At 35.5% G+C, this 17,963-nt stretch overlaps 1 protein-coding gene across 1 annotated transcript in view; it reads left to right on the plus strand.

Moving 5' to 3' along the window:
* The window catches only part of pcx (pecanex), a 359,123-nt gene extending 341,720 nt beyond the window's left edge, over nucleotides 1-17,403 (plus strand). Inside the window, exons 38-39 of the mRNA XM_089247188.1 lie at nucleotides 811-932; nucleotides 16,170-17,403. Of these exons, the coding sequence (XP_089103314.1) occupies nucleotides 811-932; nucleotides 16,170-16,561 (514 nt within the window). The 3' untranslated portion in view covers nucleotides 16,562-17,403. The remainder of the gene's footprint in view (nucleotides 1-810; nucleotides 933-16,169) is intronic.
* Nucleotides 17,404-17,963: the final 560 nt, after the last annotated feature.

Genomic DNA, 17,963 nt, shown 5'->3' on the forward strand with positions numbered 1-17,963 from the left:
AGAACAGTGGAATAATGTAGCAGCTAAGATCAATTATTATAATTGTAGACTATTAAAATTTTGAAAACAGCTTCATAACTGATGATAAAAATTTAATAATTGATAATTATTATCCTATGTGAATGTTGATGATTAGGTTGCAATTTGTAGTAATTTTATGAATCTAGGATAGATTAATTTGACAATTCAAACTTTTTCCAGTAACTTTGGACTTCAAATTAACCAAGTTTGACTGAATTTGAAAGCTATCATGAGCTCTAGTTTAAATTCATTAATAACCCTAAGAACTTCAAAAAGCTTAATATTTTATCACTTTTAATTGATGCTTCTAGCTTGTTTCTCTTGACCACCCACATTTCTGGTCTATTGTCATTAAGGACTTATTAGAAGAAGCTATTACTGCTTTTCACAGCCACCCCCAAAATATACATTTAAATATTTAGTTTAGGTATTTATGTTTTTACACATTTAAATGTATTTTGAATTTTTATAGCCTATACATCATTTAGCTTTGTACTATAGGCCTGATTATATTCAATAAATTGCTAAATTTTTTTATAACATCTGGTCCCAGCAGATCCTATTTCCATTTTTATAGTTAAGGGAAAAACTACTGGTCAGATTATATCTGGAATTTTTTATTTTTTTAAGGCATATTTACACTTTTTTTTAAGAAATGAGATAAAGTTGTTGCTATTTTCATCCTTTTTTTGTTTTAGGAAGATGGTATTTGTGCTACAAGACAATTTTTTTTTCAAGCTAATGTACTATACTTACTGCTTGTTTGTAAAACTATTTTTTTCTTTTAAGATTACGAAGACGATGTGGTGAAGGTTGTTCCAGTGGTGGCACAGCAGAACAAGATGGAGATTATATCCCAGATCCATGTGCAGTTGTTGGAAGAAATCCAGTTTCGGATGGAACAGTGAGAGGTAGTATACTAAGTCATTACAATAGTGGTATGTGTAAATAAATTAGTGAATGATTTTATTCAATGCCAGTTCTGTGTACTATGTTTTCATAATATTGTTTGTGGATCAAGTAAAATTAAATATTTTGCAAACCATTGCTAGAGTACAGATCATGTGAAATCAGATTTTTATATGGCTGAGAGTAGGATGCAGAAAGTATAAAAATGTGGATCATCTTAGCTAACTTCGCATTGCGATGTTTGGTTACAGCACTGTTTTACATGGTGTCACTTGACGTGACTAAAATTCATCAGTTTTAAGGTATTTTAATTATTTTCTTACTGGAGCTGAAGAAAAATAAATTACATGAATCATGCTAGTATATTTTGTTAATTTTTTAATTTTGCTTATGATTATAACCTATCACATTGTCATTCCTTTTACCAGGGGCTGTATATTGGTTGTTCCAAATTGTTTGCACAGTAGAATTGTTGACTTAAGAAACATACTTTCAATAACAAAAGTTTTCAAATGATGTGCAGTTACTAAAAATGTCTTAAATTTTCCAAGGAATTGCATACATCAAGAAATAGAAAAATTAATTTTTTTCCATTTGACCCTTTTTGCTAATACTTCCAGTTAGTGAAATGTAAATGAGTTTCTGAGAAGTCATTTACAAAAAATTTCATATTTTAAATGCAATATTAACAGAGATATTTGACTTTGAAGTTTTCAACATTTATCACCAATAATTGAGTATGAGGTTCACAAATTGCAAGGATTAATAATTGCAATTCACAATTCCTCTTATAATCAGACCCTCTTTTCAAAACGTAAATTAAATTCAAAGTGTAATTCTCAAAAAACATTGTTTTTATTATGAATAAAAAAAATGGTTGAGTTCAGTCTATTAGTATACAGTCCCTAAAAATGGCAACTTTTGAGTTAACAAAAACTTACCAACAAAAGTTACCAAAACATTTTTATATATTTAATATCTTGATAAATATTTCATTTAAAAATATGAAATTTTTTGGACAAATGACTTTTTACAATGGGATCCACATTTTAATAATTGGAGGTTTTATCACACACAAACTGTATAAAAAGTTCATTTCATTTTTTTAATGTATATGACCCTTTAAACAATGTTTTTAAAGTCAATTGTTGTGAAGAGATACCTGCTGTGCAAACAATCTGGTGCAGTGGGATCTGGCAATCCGTTGGATTATTTCGATTTATTATGCGCATTTTGGATTATTTACGTGTTTGTGTCCTAAGGATAATTTCATGTGCATGTGCCCCAAGGATTATTTCCGTTTCTAATGGATTATTGCTGTGCCGTTCAGGATGGGGAAAAAAACAGGTGAGCGGTAAAAAAACTTTTTTATTTCCCTTTCTCAGGGTTACATTAGACTCGACACTGCTTGGCACCATGGCGCCAAAGCAGTGCCAAGAAGGGTACTTATACTGCTTTTTCACCAGTGTATCAAATTAAGTATGAGAAAGTCTATGATATTATTCTGTCAAATGAGTATTGATTTCTTACCAATAAGTGAAATTTATGATGAGAATTTTAGAGCAAATTTTTTTCATGATTCTTGTACATTCACCCTATGTTGAAGTTGCACAGCACATGCAAAAATTAAGTTTTATTTCTAAATTTTGATGTTACCTGACATGCTTAATTTTTAATTTTTTTATGACTTACAACCAGTTACATGATCAACAGCACATGAACTGATCATGAATATTTTCATCTTGTGCAGGGGTGACAGTTATGATGAGTTCAGCTCTTCAATGAAATTTTAGAGGAACTGCTCTCGAAAAATAGTTTTGCCATTCTGTACTGTTCTATACAAAGTCTAGGAATTATAGTGAAATGCAGGATGTTGTAGAAAACGTGGACAGTCCACCTCCATGATGCCACCTTCACAAAATATTTTCTGGCCATTTGATCTGCTACATCTGTGGCAAACTTTGTTGAATTGTAGTGTGAAATAGTTTCTCGAAGCTTTTTTGGGGCTACTACTGTCAATACCGAATGTCAGATGAAGTGTGCTGAGTAATAAAACATTTTTATGTTTTTTTCCTTGATAAATTTTCATTGTGGCATAATTATTTTCTAGTAGCAAGGTTTCATGCAACTCTAGTTTCACTGTCTTTATTACACCAGGTACTTCTTCAATTTTGATCATTTGATCAGTTTTGTCACACCACTGTCATTTTCTGCACACAAGGGCTAATTATTAGACCAGGACGTATAATTTATAACCGATCCTGAATGGCAGCATTTTTTTTATACTCACCCAGAGGTTGGTGCTCTAACCCCTTGGTGTGAGACTTCCTCAATAACAATCCTTTTCTGTGGTCATGTCGCTGTTTCTGTTGTACCCCTTGTTGTTCTGTTGTACCTGTCAGAAAAGTTTCTGACAAGGACAAACTGGGTATCAAACTCATGATACCTTCTCTTCAATTTCATCTCACCATCCTTACTAAGTTTGTATTTTTTGGTTTTTAGCATTTGAGCCAGCTTCAATGTAGTGAAAAAAGGTGTCAGTTGTGACATTTCTGCCCTTGTTCTCAAATAGCTTGATCAGTTGCATCACTACGTGCTCTAAAAGAGAGAGAGATTTGTTGGAAGCTGATCTTTCCCAAGATTTGGAAATTCATTCAAAACTTATTTGGTGTCAACCTCAACTGCAAGACAGAAGTTTATTCCTTTTTTACATTGCTTGTGTACAGAAATTTCAGCTTCACATTTTTTCTAGGGATGAGTTACTAGTTTACAGTTGCAAGTAAATCCTCTGTTCATCAGGTTTCATTTTCTCGAAACATTCCTTGAGTCCAATCAGCATCAGAGTACCAGTTATTCGAGCTTATTGTTGGTAATCTAGTAATCCCCTATAGTGTTTTACTTAATCTAGTGCACCCCTCAGAGTGCAAATTATGTTTGTTGTATCTGGCTACATGTGTTCTATATATACTTTTTTGTATCTTCTTTGTCTATATCTCTGTGTCTTAATAAAATGATTACAGTTTGTTCAGGTTATGATGCCCAGTGCTCAAGTTAGTGAGTCTGGGTGAATTATTTTGAATGAATACATTAGAAAAATAGAAACCAACAGTTTTTTCAATTTATCATATACAGCCACTATCTGAAGAAAATTATGATACCTGGAAAGTTCAGGCTCAGGCTTTACTAATTAAAAGTAAACTTTGGGATTATGTGATTGGGAAAACCTATGACTTGACAAAGATTGGGAGGCAAGATCTGATTTGCTGCTTATCAGCCCTGCAGAACTGAACCACATGAAAATTGTGTTACATCCAAAGATGTATGGGATACACTAAAAAGTATATCAACGTTCTGATCCTGCAAGAAAAGCAACTTTGTTAAAGAAATTGATAGTATTCAAGATGCAAGAGAAGAGGGAGGCTGGTGCAAGAAACCATCTTAATACATTTATGGACACTGTAGACAATTTGTTAGATATGGATTTCACTATCCATGGTGACCTGCTGTGTAGAATGATGTTATATAGTCTTCAAGAATCATTCAAGAACTTACGGGTTGCAATCAAATCCAGAGATGAATTGCCATGACCAGAAGACCTGAAAATCAAGGTAATAAAAGAGTGAAGCAAGGAACTCTCACTTCAAGGCTGAAAGGCAACCTTAAGATGCATTCTATGGAAAAGATGGCCACACCATAGGTTTCTTCATACAAAGGCATCATCAAGTGAAAAAAAAACATGATTTTGATGTCACAAGTGCCAAAAACCTGGACATTTTGCTCGGGACTACTGGTCAAAATGTGAAAAAAATATAACTCTTCTTTCAAAGCAGAAGAGAAGTGTTTGTTATCACTTGTAGATCAAACCATAAGCCAAATCATCCTTGTGTTTGGATAGTGGAAGCACATCTCACATGTGTTATGATGACCCCAGTTTGAAAAATCTCATCAAGGACTCTGATACTGGAATGATAAATCTAGCAGCTGTGGGTCAAAACACCAAATTCCAAGGAAAACAGAAATGCCTCCAAGAGTGATTACACATAAAACACCATTTGAAAGATGAACTGGAAGAATTCCATCTGTAAAGCATCTTCAAATTTTTGGATCAAAGACTTATGCTCTAGACAAGAAAAGAAAGAAGGGGAAGTTTGATCCGAGAGGTAATGTTGGCATGATTGTTGGTTATGCTGAATTTTCAAAAGCTTAGGCCTATAGAATATTGATTAATAACAAAAAGCAGATAGAAATAGCCACAGATGTAAAAGTACTGAACACTTTCTACAATGACAAGAACTCAAACAATGTTGAAAACCTAGAAAGAGAAGAAAAGTACCCAACAAAACAGAATTTCAAGTTCGAAAAATGAATGAAATAATGAAATGAATGAAATCCCAAATGAAAATACAGGTGAAATTTATGTTGTGGAAAACTCTGATCTTGAAGAATCCTCAGAATTTGATGGAGGTCAACATACAGAGATGATAAAAATCAACCTGGTGAAATTGAAGATAAGGATGGAAACTAAACTGCAAAGAACAAGAAGAGCGCGATTTGGTTCAATGACTATATAATGTCAATTATTGTGAATCAGTTAAGAAAGTGAATCATTAAAGAAGCACTCATAAGTCCTGTTGCTCAGTCATAGATTAATGCTATGAAAAAAGAAATTATTTCACATTTGAAAAGGATAAGGCCATAGCGTGGGGGGGAGGGGAACTTGGGGGGGTCTGGTCCCTAAATGTGAGAAAATGATTGAAAAAAGGTGAAAAGATGGCCAAATCTATTGTTCAATGACCTTGGCCCTACCCCTGAAATGCAAGTGATCCCCCTCCGAACAAAATTTCTGGCTATGGGTCTGATAAAGGATACTTTTGAGGTTGTTCAAAAAGAAAATTCAATGAAAATTATTGGATGTAAGAATTCTATTTAATGAATTCAGAATAAATGTCATTTCATGTCATTTCAGAATAAATGTCTATTCTGAAGAACAAGTACAAGTCTTATGGAGATCTTCCACGAAGAAAAGCCTGCTTAGTCACAAAAGGGTATGGTCAAAGCCCAGAACTTGATTACAATGAAACATATGCTCCTGTAGCAAAGTTAAGTTCAGATAGCAGCTCAGACACTGATCAAACAGTCTTCATGAAAGCCAGAAAGATACTTTCTGATCTGTCATTTAAAAAATTCAATTATATGGACCGAAACAAGCAAGTCATCAATGGTTCACAAAAAGCTCAAGGAACTTTGGTTTTAATCACTAAATGCTGATCCCTGTCTATATTCTTCATTGAAAGGGAGGGAGAAAACTATCGTTGCAATATATGTGAATGATCTCATTATAGCCACGAATAAGATCCAAAAATTTGAAAAACTGAAAATTGAACTTATGAAATCCTTCAAAATGCATGACCTAGGTGAACTCCAGTATTGTCTTGGAATCAAATTCAAATGTAAAGATGGAAAGATTATAATGTTTCAGCAAAAGTCATTGCAAGTTATCTCGCTATTCTTGAGAGATTCGGAACATCAGAATGTAGGCCAATATCCACTCTGATGGAATCATCTCAAACTGTCAAAAGAAAAAATATAGCATCTGAATATCCCTATCAAAGTCTTATTGGCTCACTTATGTATTTATCTCTATAGGTGTGTGTGTGTATATATATACACATCACATATGCTGTTAGCTATTTAAGCCAATGCAATAACTGCCATGAAGAACCACATTGGATGGCAGCAAAAAGAATCCCCAGGTATTTACAAGGTACCAAGAATCTGTTACAATGAGTCCGTGGATTTATTGAGATATATTTATTACAGAAACATTACTACAATCTACACCAGTGGTTCTCAACCGGAGGCCATATGGCCCCCTTGTGGTACTGGGATACTTCAAGGGGGCCACGGAAGAAAATGGAGAAAGGGGCCATGACAGGTGGTTTGGAGAACTGAGAATAAAAATTAAAGTGTGAAGAAATAAAGATTTTATATTAGTGACTAACACTTACAGTGAGAGAGAGAATCCAACAAAACCACCCATAAAACCAGGGCCTTCTTTAGGGCATGGACCCACCCAGGCCTCACCGCCTACATTTTGCAACAAGTTCCCTAGGATGGGGTTTTTCTCAAGTCCCCGGGTAAAAAAAATATATATTTTACAGACCCCCTTCCTTCTCTATATGAAATTTATTGTATGAAAAACAAAAAAATGTTGAAAACCATATTAGGCCCCGGGCTGTAGCTCTGTCAATCCCACTCTTGTGAGGGGTCATGTCCAGGGGCCTCATGCCCATACGTGACCCCACCTTATGATATTTTGTATAGTACAATATTAATTTTGAAAATAAGTAGGAAATATGTAGGCTGTTTATTTCCAGCTAAAGTATGGGACTACCATAGCATCACTTTGCCTAAGGAGGTGGCCCCCATGATGTTGAGACGGTCCTGATAGAACTCGGACTAGCGGGGAGATCAATAAATTCTAGGCTTGTGGTCTGGAGGCCAATTTTCTTTGCAAAATTTTCGTTCAGTACAAATTCACTGAAAAAAATAATTTCAATACGTATAAAGTGTCTTGCTTCTAGATGAGAGTTGAAAACTCTGGGTAGGACAGGGGAGCCACGAGAAAAAAATGTGGTTCAAAGGGGGCCACGGAGAAAAAAAGGTTAAGAAACACTGATCTACACAACACACGTGACGACAGTTACAAGAGGAATGGGAACATAAACAGTACACTGATCAGGGTATAACAACATACATTACAAGTGCTGCCATCTATCAGACATTACACTAACACCCCTTTAATTCAGTCTGTCTGAATTATCTTAGTGGAAATCAGGTGACAAGTCCCAGTTCTTTGCAAAGCTTTTGATGAGCTGGTCTTGGCAGTCCTTTTGTATGTCTGCAATCATATCTTGGGGAGTATGTCCCCTTCTCTGATCTTGGATCTAATATGATGATGCCTTACATCAATATGCTTAGTGCAAGCAGGAAATGTTGGGTTCTCAGCAGATTTTATTGCAGATTGATTGTCACAATAAATCACAGTGGATTTTTAATGTCCTTTCAATTTCAGCTCACACATTATTTCTCTCAACCAGGCACATTCCTGAGCTGCTGAACTTAGAGACATATATTCAGCTTCGGTCAAACTGAAAACTACGGAGTGTTGCTGTTTTGACATCCAGATGACAGCTCCTCCTGACATCATGAATGCATATCCAGATATGGACCTTCTGGTGTCCAAACAATTTCCCCAATCTGCATCAGCATATGTAGAAAGCTCAGAGTGATCAGCTTCATACATCATTCTCATAGAAACAGTTGACTTGATGTGTCGAAGAACATGTTTCAGTGCAGTCGAATGAGCTTTTCCAGGATTGTTGTTGAACTTGCTTAGATGGCCAACAGCAAAAGCTATATCAGGCCTCGTTGAATATGCAGCGAAGATGAGAGATCCAACTAATTCTCTGTAAGGTACATTGGATATCTCTTCCTTTTCAGATTAGGTCCTCGGTTCATCATTCTTGGATAGATTAAGACCTACTTCAAGAGGAATGGCAACACAATGACAATCAGGCGTGCCAAAACGAATAAGAACATCCTTCAAATATTTTTCTTGATCAATGAAAATTTTTCTGTTCTGTCAATCACGAGTGATCCTCATACCCAAACAATGGTTCACTTCACCAAGGTCTTTCATCTTAAACTTTTTGATAAGGGCAGTTTTGAGCTCATCAGTAGCAGATTTATCACTAAAAATTAGAATGTTATCCACATATATTCCCACAATGATTTTTCCCCCCTTCAATCTTGAACAGGGGTGCATGAGCTGCGCCGAAACGGTTCTCTTGCTACACGGTGCGCCAAGGCGCCGAATCCTTGCGCATTTGCGCCAATTCTTGTTTGTGGTTCGTGGAGGTACCGCTAATGCACTGTAGTACGTCAAATACCCTTAATTTAGGAAGAAGGCGCATGAAATTGTTGTTCACGGGACGCGTTCTTTCCGAGATACGGAGGGAGAAACTTCAATTTTTTTTTCACTTCCCACCATCTACCACAATCGCGTTATCTCGTGATCTTGGAAAGTAGTTATACTACCTTGAAGTATAAAGTCCTGTACTGTTATTGGTATAACCGGCATTCTATCAAAGTCCCTGAATAAATATACCAAATTTTCCGATTTCGGAGACCGTTTTTTCTCCTACTGGTTATAGGTTATATGCTGAAAATAACGGTAATTTCGCGGCTGCCAACCTGCGTTCAAAGACGGCATACATCGAAAAGGTGATTGGTCTACTCGTTTAAATTACCGAAATTTTTCGGAGATCGTTGGGAAAAAATAGAATCTGTAAAAACTCCAGCAAAAATATTCATAGTTTTGTCATCTAGCCACTATGCGGTCGTGTGGTTATCGTCGGCGGTTGCCGATTGTAACAATTTCACATCGCGAAAATCCGGATTTGGTGAATGAGGCCGGCTCGAGGGAAAAAAATCTCTACCCATGCAGAACCTTTTTTTTGGCGCTACTGATCACGTGTTTTTGGTCGACAAACCTTTTTTCACCCTTTCAACTCCATTTGGCACCCCTCCTTGAGAGGCGCCCAATATGTCTGCACGGTCCGATGGGGAGGAGCATGCTCACAATAGTCAGAGGAAGGAGTTTGTACTAGGAGCATGCTCATTTTACATAACTTCTGTGAGATACCTAATATATATTAATGTCCTACCTTTCCAAAACATGTTGGAGAGAATGAAATATTTGCACCCTTTCTTGTTTTTCATACTCCATCTCGTGCATTGCTGGGATGGTAGATTACTCCCTCACGTATTGCTGAGAGGTTGTTTAACATTGTATCACCAACAGAACTATTGATTATGTGTGATGAATGGGTTGCACTGCAATCCAAACAATTACAAGAAGTGAAATCAGTTCAGAGAATAGATAGGTAGATATTGGGCAGACATATTCAAACTTTGTAACTTTGAAAGCTGCCCGAAGTTCAAAATTTTGTCAGTTTTGGTGAAGACTTTTTTATCTTCAGCATATGGTAACACAGATAGTGAAAAAGAGTTCATTGTTAACAAATAAATTAAAAAGTCTGTTCAAACATTGAAAAATCTGTCCATGCAATGCTTTAATGTTTAATGGAATAAGACATACAAAATCTTATGTTCAAGGGCATAAAAAATTGGAAAAAAAATAGTCAGAGATTGCTGTACTTCTGAAAGCGAATCGTGATTCGTAATCTATTAACATGCTATTAGGTTGAGAAATTCTTTAAGTAAATAAGGTATTTATATTTTTCTTGTTTTTTGCATTTTGCTTTTAAATTTAATAATTCCTTTAAATTCTGTGAGAAGCCAATTTTTTTTTTTTTCACGGAAACTCTTATTATATTCTGCACGCACTTTTTTTGCTATATCGGGAGGAATAAGATTTTGGTGTTCAAGCAGCAGAAATTCTTGCTGCCTAGGTTTTCAGTATGCATGTTGCTTAATTTGAAAAGAGTACGAATTTTTATTCGTCATTCGTCGTTTTATTAATGACAGAAAAGATAATTCAGAAAAAATTTAAATGGATTTTAATTTGTGAAGGAAATTTATTTAGAATTATTTGTTCCAACCATTTTTGGCAAAACTTTTGGCATTTCACAGAAAAATTACTCCTTATATTGCAGATATAGTTCGTATTTAGTTCTGTTCCATTTTCAAAATTTCTGCTCCAAAAATGAAATTTGCTGCTCCGAAATGGATGAGGGGCACTTGCACCCCTTTCTTGAAGTACACACAAGAATCGTATTCAGACGGAGTGAACTCAAGGTCGAGAAGAACATCATGTAATAACATATACCATGAACGACTGGCTTGCTTCAAACCATAGAAAGATTTCAAAAGACGACAAATGGATCCAGATGGAAGCTTGACATACAGGTCTTCATCCAACTTCAGATGGAGGAAGGCAGTCACAACATCCATGTGATGAACATCCCAGTCATATTTAGCAGCAAGGGCAAGCAGAAGTCTGATTGAAGTTGTTTGGATGAGAAGGTTTTATCATAATCAAAGCCATAGCTTTGGGAACATCCACGAGCAACCAAACTTTCTTTGTACCGTTCAATAGAACCATCAGCAGTCTTAATCTTGAATACCCATTTCATGGAAATGGCTTTCCAACCTGGAGGAAGTTCAGCTGGAATCTATATTTAATTATCAGCATGCGATTTCAAATCCTTGTCAATAGCCCTTTTCCAATGTTCAGCATCCTGGCTATTCAGAGCTTTAGTCAATGATTCAGGTGTACATTCACACAATAAAGCTTGGAAGGCTACGAAATCATCATTGAAGATACAAATGTTCTGTTGTCGTGTACGTTGAGGATAGTGATCAGATCTAATTTGAACATTTGGCAAAATGTCAGGTTTCCTCACAGTATGGAAAGAAGACTTTTCTGAACTGCTTTCCAATGATGTTTCAGTCTCTAGAGAAGGCGCAGAGATAGCAACGGTTCAAAACTGTGTATCAGCTGCATTTTCAGGTGAATGGAAATGGATCATGGCTCAGTGAATCCATTTTCCCAAATGGAAACTGGTCTTCAAAAAACTTCACATCTCTAACAATTTGCACCTCTTCTGTTTGGGGGTTATAAATACGATAACCCTTGGTTTTGTCGCTGTAGTCAATACAATCCCAAGCTTTAGGATCTAGCTTCTTTCTTTTACACTGGGGGATATGAACCATGGCTCGACATCCAAAAATGTGAAGATGCAATATGCTAGGTTTTCATCTGGACCACAGTTCTTGCAGAGTGCGATTTTTCAGAGCTTGTGTAGGACAACAGTTGCGAATGTAGGTAGCTGTCAAGAGAGCCTCTTGGCCCAAAACACAATGTCCAAATTAGAGTTGAAAAGCATGGTACGGGCAGCTTCCATCAAAATCTGGTTGAGGCGTTCAGCTACTCCATTCTGCTCGGGTGTATGTGGCACAGCTCGCTGATGCAATATTCCAGCATCTTTCAGAAAATTATCCATTTTCCAACAGACATATTTTCCACCATTGTCAGAACGTAAGGCTTTGATTTTTCTTTTTATCTGATTTTCCACAAATGTCTTGAATTCAACAAATTTGTCAAAAACTTGATCTTTAGACTTCATTTGCAGGAGAAATCATCAATGAAAGTAAGAAAATAATGAGCTCCACCTTTTGATGATATTTGCATGATGAGGCCACAGAGATCTGAGTGAACAAGTTCCAGAAGATTTCCTGCACATGTCTTGCTTGATTTTGGAAAGGATTGGTGGTGTGATTTTGCATGAATACAAACATCACAATCCTCAAAATCAGGTTTTAAGTCACATTTGAAATAAAGTGATTTTTGCATCTCTCTCAGGGAACGAAAATTAAGGCATCCCAGTCTCCTGTGCCATATCTGACAGGTGTCTTGCTTCATTGAAGTGGTACAAACAAAGTTTGTTTCATTATCAAGACAATACAGTCCATTCATCTCTGTTGCTGTTGCCAAAACAGATAAGCTATCAACCATGGGTTTCTCTTTTAGTATCTTGCAAATGGTCTGATCAAAGATGACTGATAGCTTAGGCTGACTGTGTACAAGTTTGCTAACACTTAACAAATTTGGCGTGAGTGTAGGCACAGACTTGACGTCTTTAGCATGTAGTGTTTTTCAAGAGCTGAGCACTATGGCTACTTCCCTGTGCCCTGTGACTGGCAATTTTTCACCATTGGCTAGACCGACCTCTTCTTCGGATAATACATCGTATGAAATTGGTAATAAACAACTGAGATTAGTTGATGCACCAGAGTCTATGAACCATTCATGTTTGACTGTGGGAGAAAATACAGAAGAAACAGTTTCCCTAGAAGCATTTGATCATTTTTGTCGCACCACGGTCATTTTCTGCACACGAGGGCTAATTAGACCGGGACCTACAATTTATTGCCGATTCCGAACGGCAGGCTTGTTTCTTATACTCATCGAGAGGTTGGTACGCTAACTCCTCGATGGGGGCCCCCCTGCGGTAGCAATTTTTTGCTGCTGTCAAGTCGCCGTTTTTGTTGTACCCCTGTGCCAGGAAAGTTTTCTGACAAGGACGAACCGGGTATCGAACTCGCGACACCTCTAAACATCCTTTGGTACTTTAGGCGAGTATCTTATCGACCGGGCTACCGCGCCCCCCTAGAAGCAATTTCTTTTTCAGAGCAAATTGCATTAGCAAAACACTTACTTGCAGTTTTTGGCGATTTTCCCTTTTTGGTTTCAAGCAGGTCATAGACTTGTGTCCGCGCTCATTACAATTAAAACAATGGATTCCTTTTGTAGCACTGGCAGGTTGCTTTTTTGCGAAAAACACGGAATTCGATGGTGGTTTCAGAACTTCAGTGGCATCTTCCAGCAGCAGGCTTTTCACGAACGAAGTCGTGATTTCTTGCCCAGATCTGCGTATACCCAGGACGAGAGGCTTGTAGTAGTCTGGTAATTTTGTGAGAAAAACCACTGATGACATGGTCATCCAACGGCTTGCCGACGTTCTTGAGTTGTTCTGCGACGATCGTGAATTTATTCAGATATTCATCTACTGTAAGGCAATCATGAAAACGAATATCCAGAAGACTCTGATATAGGCCTACCACACGAACAATGCCTTTATCTTCGAAGGTGTCATTAAGCAAGTCCCATGCTTTTTTGGCAGTTTTACATTTCTGCGAGATCGTTGCAGTCACAGGCTTGAGAGACAAGCCGATTTTCGCCAAAGCTTGGCGATCCAATGAGCTGTTGATTGGTTCGGTCCCTGGCACAATACAATTCCATAAGCCAAAGTTGATGAGGAAATTTTTCATAGAGAATTTCCAATCGGTAACATTTTTCTGGCCTTCGAGATGTTTCAATTCCAGCAGCGTGCCTACAATGAAACTGGTGGTCACAGTCCTGGAAGTCGTCGACATTGAAACTGTCAGAGTTTCTAATTCTCGCCTCAAGGCTTCATATTCTTCAGCTGTTCTCATGTTGGAGAGCAAAAAAAAAAAAATTGGTGCGAGAAAGATTGTTAAAAAAACATCGGAACTCACGAGTTTGTAGTCACAAAATAAATCTTACGCTGCTGGCTCCATAACCTGTTACAATGAGTCCGTGGATCTATTAAGATATATTTATTACAGAAACATAACTACAATCTACACAGCACACACGACGACGGTTACAAGAGGAATGGGAACATAAACAGTACACCGATCTGGGTATAACAACAGACATTCCAAGTGCTGCCATCTATCAGACTTTATTTACACTAACAGAATCTATCATTAGTATACCAAAAGACTGAGAAGGTGATTGTTGGATATGCTGATGTAACAGGGGCTTCAAGTAGTGAGGATTGTAAGTCTTACACTGCTTAGTGTTTCCAGTTTGGAGGTGCTGTTATATCTTGGGAATCAAGGAACAGAGAACCATGGCTCTGTCATCATGTGAAGCTGAATATATGTCCCTTACAGAAGCCTCCAGCGTAGCAATTCATCTGAAACAACTGATAAATGAATTGGGACTAAATCAAAACCAAATAGTTATATATAATGACAATAAGTCAGCAAACAACATGTCAAAGAATCCAATTGTTAGTTCAAAGTCAAAACATATCAACATCAAAAAACCTTTTATTCAAGAAATGATGGCATCTGGTGACGTGTCAGTGAAGTACAAGTCCACTGAAAGAATAGAAGCAGACATTTTGACAAAAAGTTTAACACCTCAAAAATTGTTCATGCTTTGAAAAATGTTAGGACTGAATTAACTCTTTTGTGTGAGGATAAATGTTGGTAATCTAGTAATCCCCCCCCCATAGAGTGTTTCACTTATGTGTGTGTGGCAACATGTCTTATATGTTTACCTTTTTGTATCTTCGTTGTCTTTCCTCTATGTCTTAATAAAATGTCCAGCTTGTTCATTTATGAAGAAAAACATATTTAGCTCTACTCGCCGTTCCTTCATTGAAAAAAGATAATCTTGAGCGGACAATGAATTGGCCTTGAATTTGAAAGACCTGTATTCTTCACTATCATCATTTAGAAATGAATTTTAGAGAGGATTACCAATTCCAAGAAAATTGTACACCTTTGAAAATACTCTGAAATACAAAATGCAAAGAAAATAACATTTTTGTGTATAAAATATTCATGTAATATCACAAAAAGTCACAAATTTTTTTTATCATCTGCGCTTAAGTTTTTGAAATAAACGGAAACAAAGTTTAATTTGTGTCAAATTCACCCACAGTTCTAGTGGTTAGGTAATGATGGAATAGTGAGATCATAGAAAAGAGTATGATCAATTTTTCGGTTTTTAAAGTCAATTTTTTGTTCAGAATTCATTTGTTACATTGTAATTCATTGATGGAAGATCTTGAACCTATGTAAATTTAATTAAATTAGAGCATTGTTAACAGATCAAAAAAGCAATTATGCAAACAACAATTTGCTGAACATGTAAACAAAGTTAAAACAGAACATAATATTTTTTCTAAATTGTGTGCAAAAGACACAAAATTAATGAATTTTTTTGTAATTTATCTTGATAAAGATGATGGCATATTCAGGAACTGTTGCATATTATAGGAATAGTTTTCACACTCTCACATGGTACTGTCTCTCACTTATAGCTCTCTTGATAGCACATTATGCTGTGAAATAGAAAGAGGGGTAAGCTGCCAGTAGAGGTTTTATCAGAAATCATTATCTTGTAATTGAGGAGAGAAAACAGCAGAGGGGAGAAAAAACAAATGTGTGAGGGAAAAGTAAAATAAAAAAACAAAATCAGATGAAAGTTTTCAAGGAAAATAGTAAAACTCTTCATGATGAACCGAGAAATTAAAAAATAATTATCGAAGAGAAGAAAAAAATTCTGCAAATGTGATGAAAATTAGTAAATTTTTCAAGTTTATAACAGTTGTATATTTTTGATGAGGTTAACAAGATATTGACCTTGGAAACTAAAAAAAAAATTTATTGGAAAACCAGAAAAATTCGGATTTATTCAGTCATAAAAGTGAATATGAACCCTTGAATGCAAATTTTTTAAACAAAAAATTTTCTCTTTTTTTTATGAAATTTTTCCAGGCAGATAATCAATCTCATAATTTTTATTAGTGTGCATTTAACTTAAAGTGGATTCTATGCTCACAAAACTTACTTAGGCATTTAAATTTTATATTTTTTGCACTATATTTTAGGCAGAGGAAGTCATTCAAGTGGCCAAAGTGGTTCCCATTCAGGTGAAGGCAATAATAGTGAGGCTGCAACAGGAAGAAGTACTGGACGAGCAAGCACAACCAGCAGTGTTGGACGTGGCAGCACAATAAGTAGTATTGGACGAAATAGTACTTCTTTCACGAGGACTAGCTCTGGAAATGTGGCATCTTTGTCTGTAGGTAAACCGTCTTCTGGTACATTAGTAAATCTTACTGCATTCCGTCCTTTTCCTGGTGAACTTGCAAACTCAAATTCACTTAGTAATACAGCACTTGCTGGAAGTGCTAATGGAGTTACAAATCTAGGAAGTATGGAAGATGCTCGTTGTGTTTCTTTTCTTAACAGCGATGGATATCAGACATCAGAGGTATAATTTTCTTGTTGCCAAGAATGAAAGAATAAAAAATTTTATATAATTTAAGTGTTTGATGTCCTATATATGGATTTTTCAAATTACCGAAAAGCATGAAAACTAAAACTAAGGAAGTGCAAATTCATTTTTGTCATTCTAGCTCAACTGGCACAGTGTGTGTGTGTGTGTGTGTGTGTGTTGTACAATCAAAGCGCTAATAGAATTCATACCACATCGTATGCATATGTGCATTTGTACAAAATTTTAATACACTGTGGTATTCCATATAAATCTGTGATTTATAAAGACAACATTAGGTGGCAGCTTTCTTCCAGGTGAAGGAGGAGGAAAACAACTGTTTGTTTTGCTTAAGAACAGAATTGAATGTGATGATCTATTAGTCTAAGTTATTACTCTTCTAGCCATTCTCTGTGTCACAATTGAGTAGTAATTAAATGTGCTAAATTATTTTTCTTTTACTAAAGGAAAGAACTATAGAGACTTTCCTTTTATTAAAAATTAATTTATTATGGTTTACAAGATATATAAAAATGAATACTATACCATGATGCTAGTCAAAGAAATTATTTGGTGCTTTCGTATTTTGTTTGTATTATAAATCTAATTATTTTGTCTTTTTTGTTTGTAAATATTATATGGATTTTGCATATCTGCTAAAAATAATTTTTATTGTTTGACAAACATCTCTGTGTCCTTTATATATTTTTATATGCATTTTCAGTTGTAATAGAGGGAAAATTCATTATTTTTCATTGTTAATATTCCATATGTTTTGTAATACTTATGCTGATGATTTATTATTATAAATTCTGCTGGTATTTCATCCAAATGCAGAATACAGAGTTCATTTCTTAAATGCACCCATAAAAAATTGTTCATCAAGTTAATCTTTTGTTAAATTTTTTTTTTCAAATAAAAAATGTTTACACATTCTAACAAATTATACAAATATGTTTTGTAGTATGAACATAGTTATATAATTTGTAAAGAAATCCAGCTTTAACTTCACCTCAGTTTAATTGGCTTAATTTTTTTGCAATTGGAAAATTTTGTTGATCTTGAACCACAGTCAGCCATTTGTTTAACTATATTATATTCTTATGATTTCTTTCACCTGACAATTTAATTCTCATGTACAAAGCTCTGTGTTTATGTGTTGTTCATTAACTTTATATGTCAATAAATTATTATAAGCACTGTGTGTTCAATAATGTAATGAATCATTATGAAAACTGTTTAATGACAATGAATCATCATGAAAACTGTTTAATGGCATAATTAATCATTATGAAAACTTTTAAATGATATAATGAATCATCAAAACTGTTCAATGATGCAACAATTTATTTCAATTTACATATATCGTTAAATCTTGAATTTTTGTACATGAACAACAATATAA

Source organism: Pholcus phalangioides, unplaced genomic scaffold, assembly GCF_987345545.1.
Source record: "Pholcus phalangioides strain wild (caught in Gottingen) unplaced genomic scaffold, Ppha-v1.0 ptg000017l_1, whole genome shotgun sequence".
Taxonomy (NCBI): Eukaryota; Metazoa; Arthropoda; class Arachnida; order Araneae; family Pholcidae; genus Pholcus; species Pholcus phalangioides.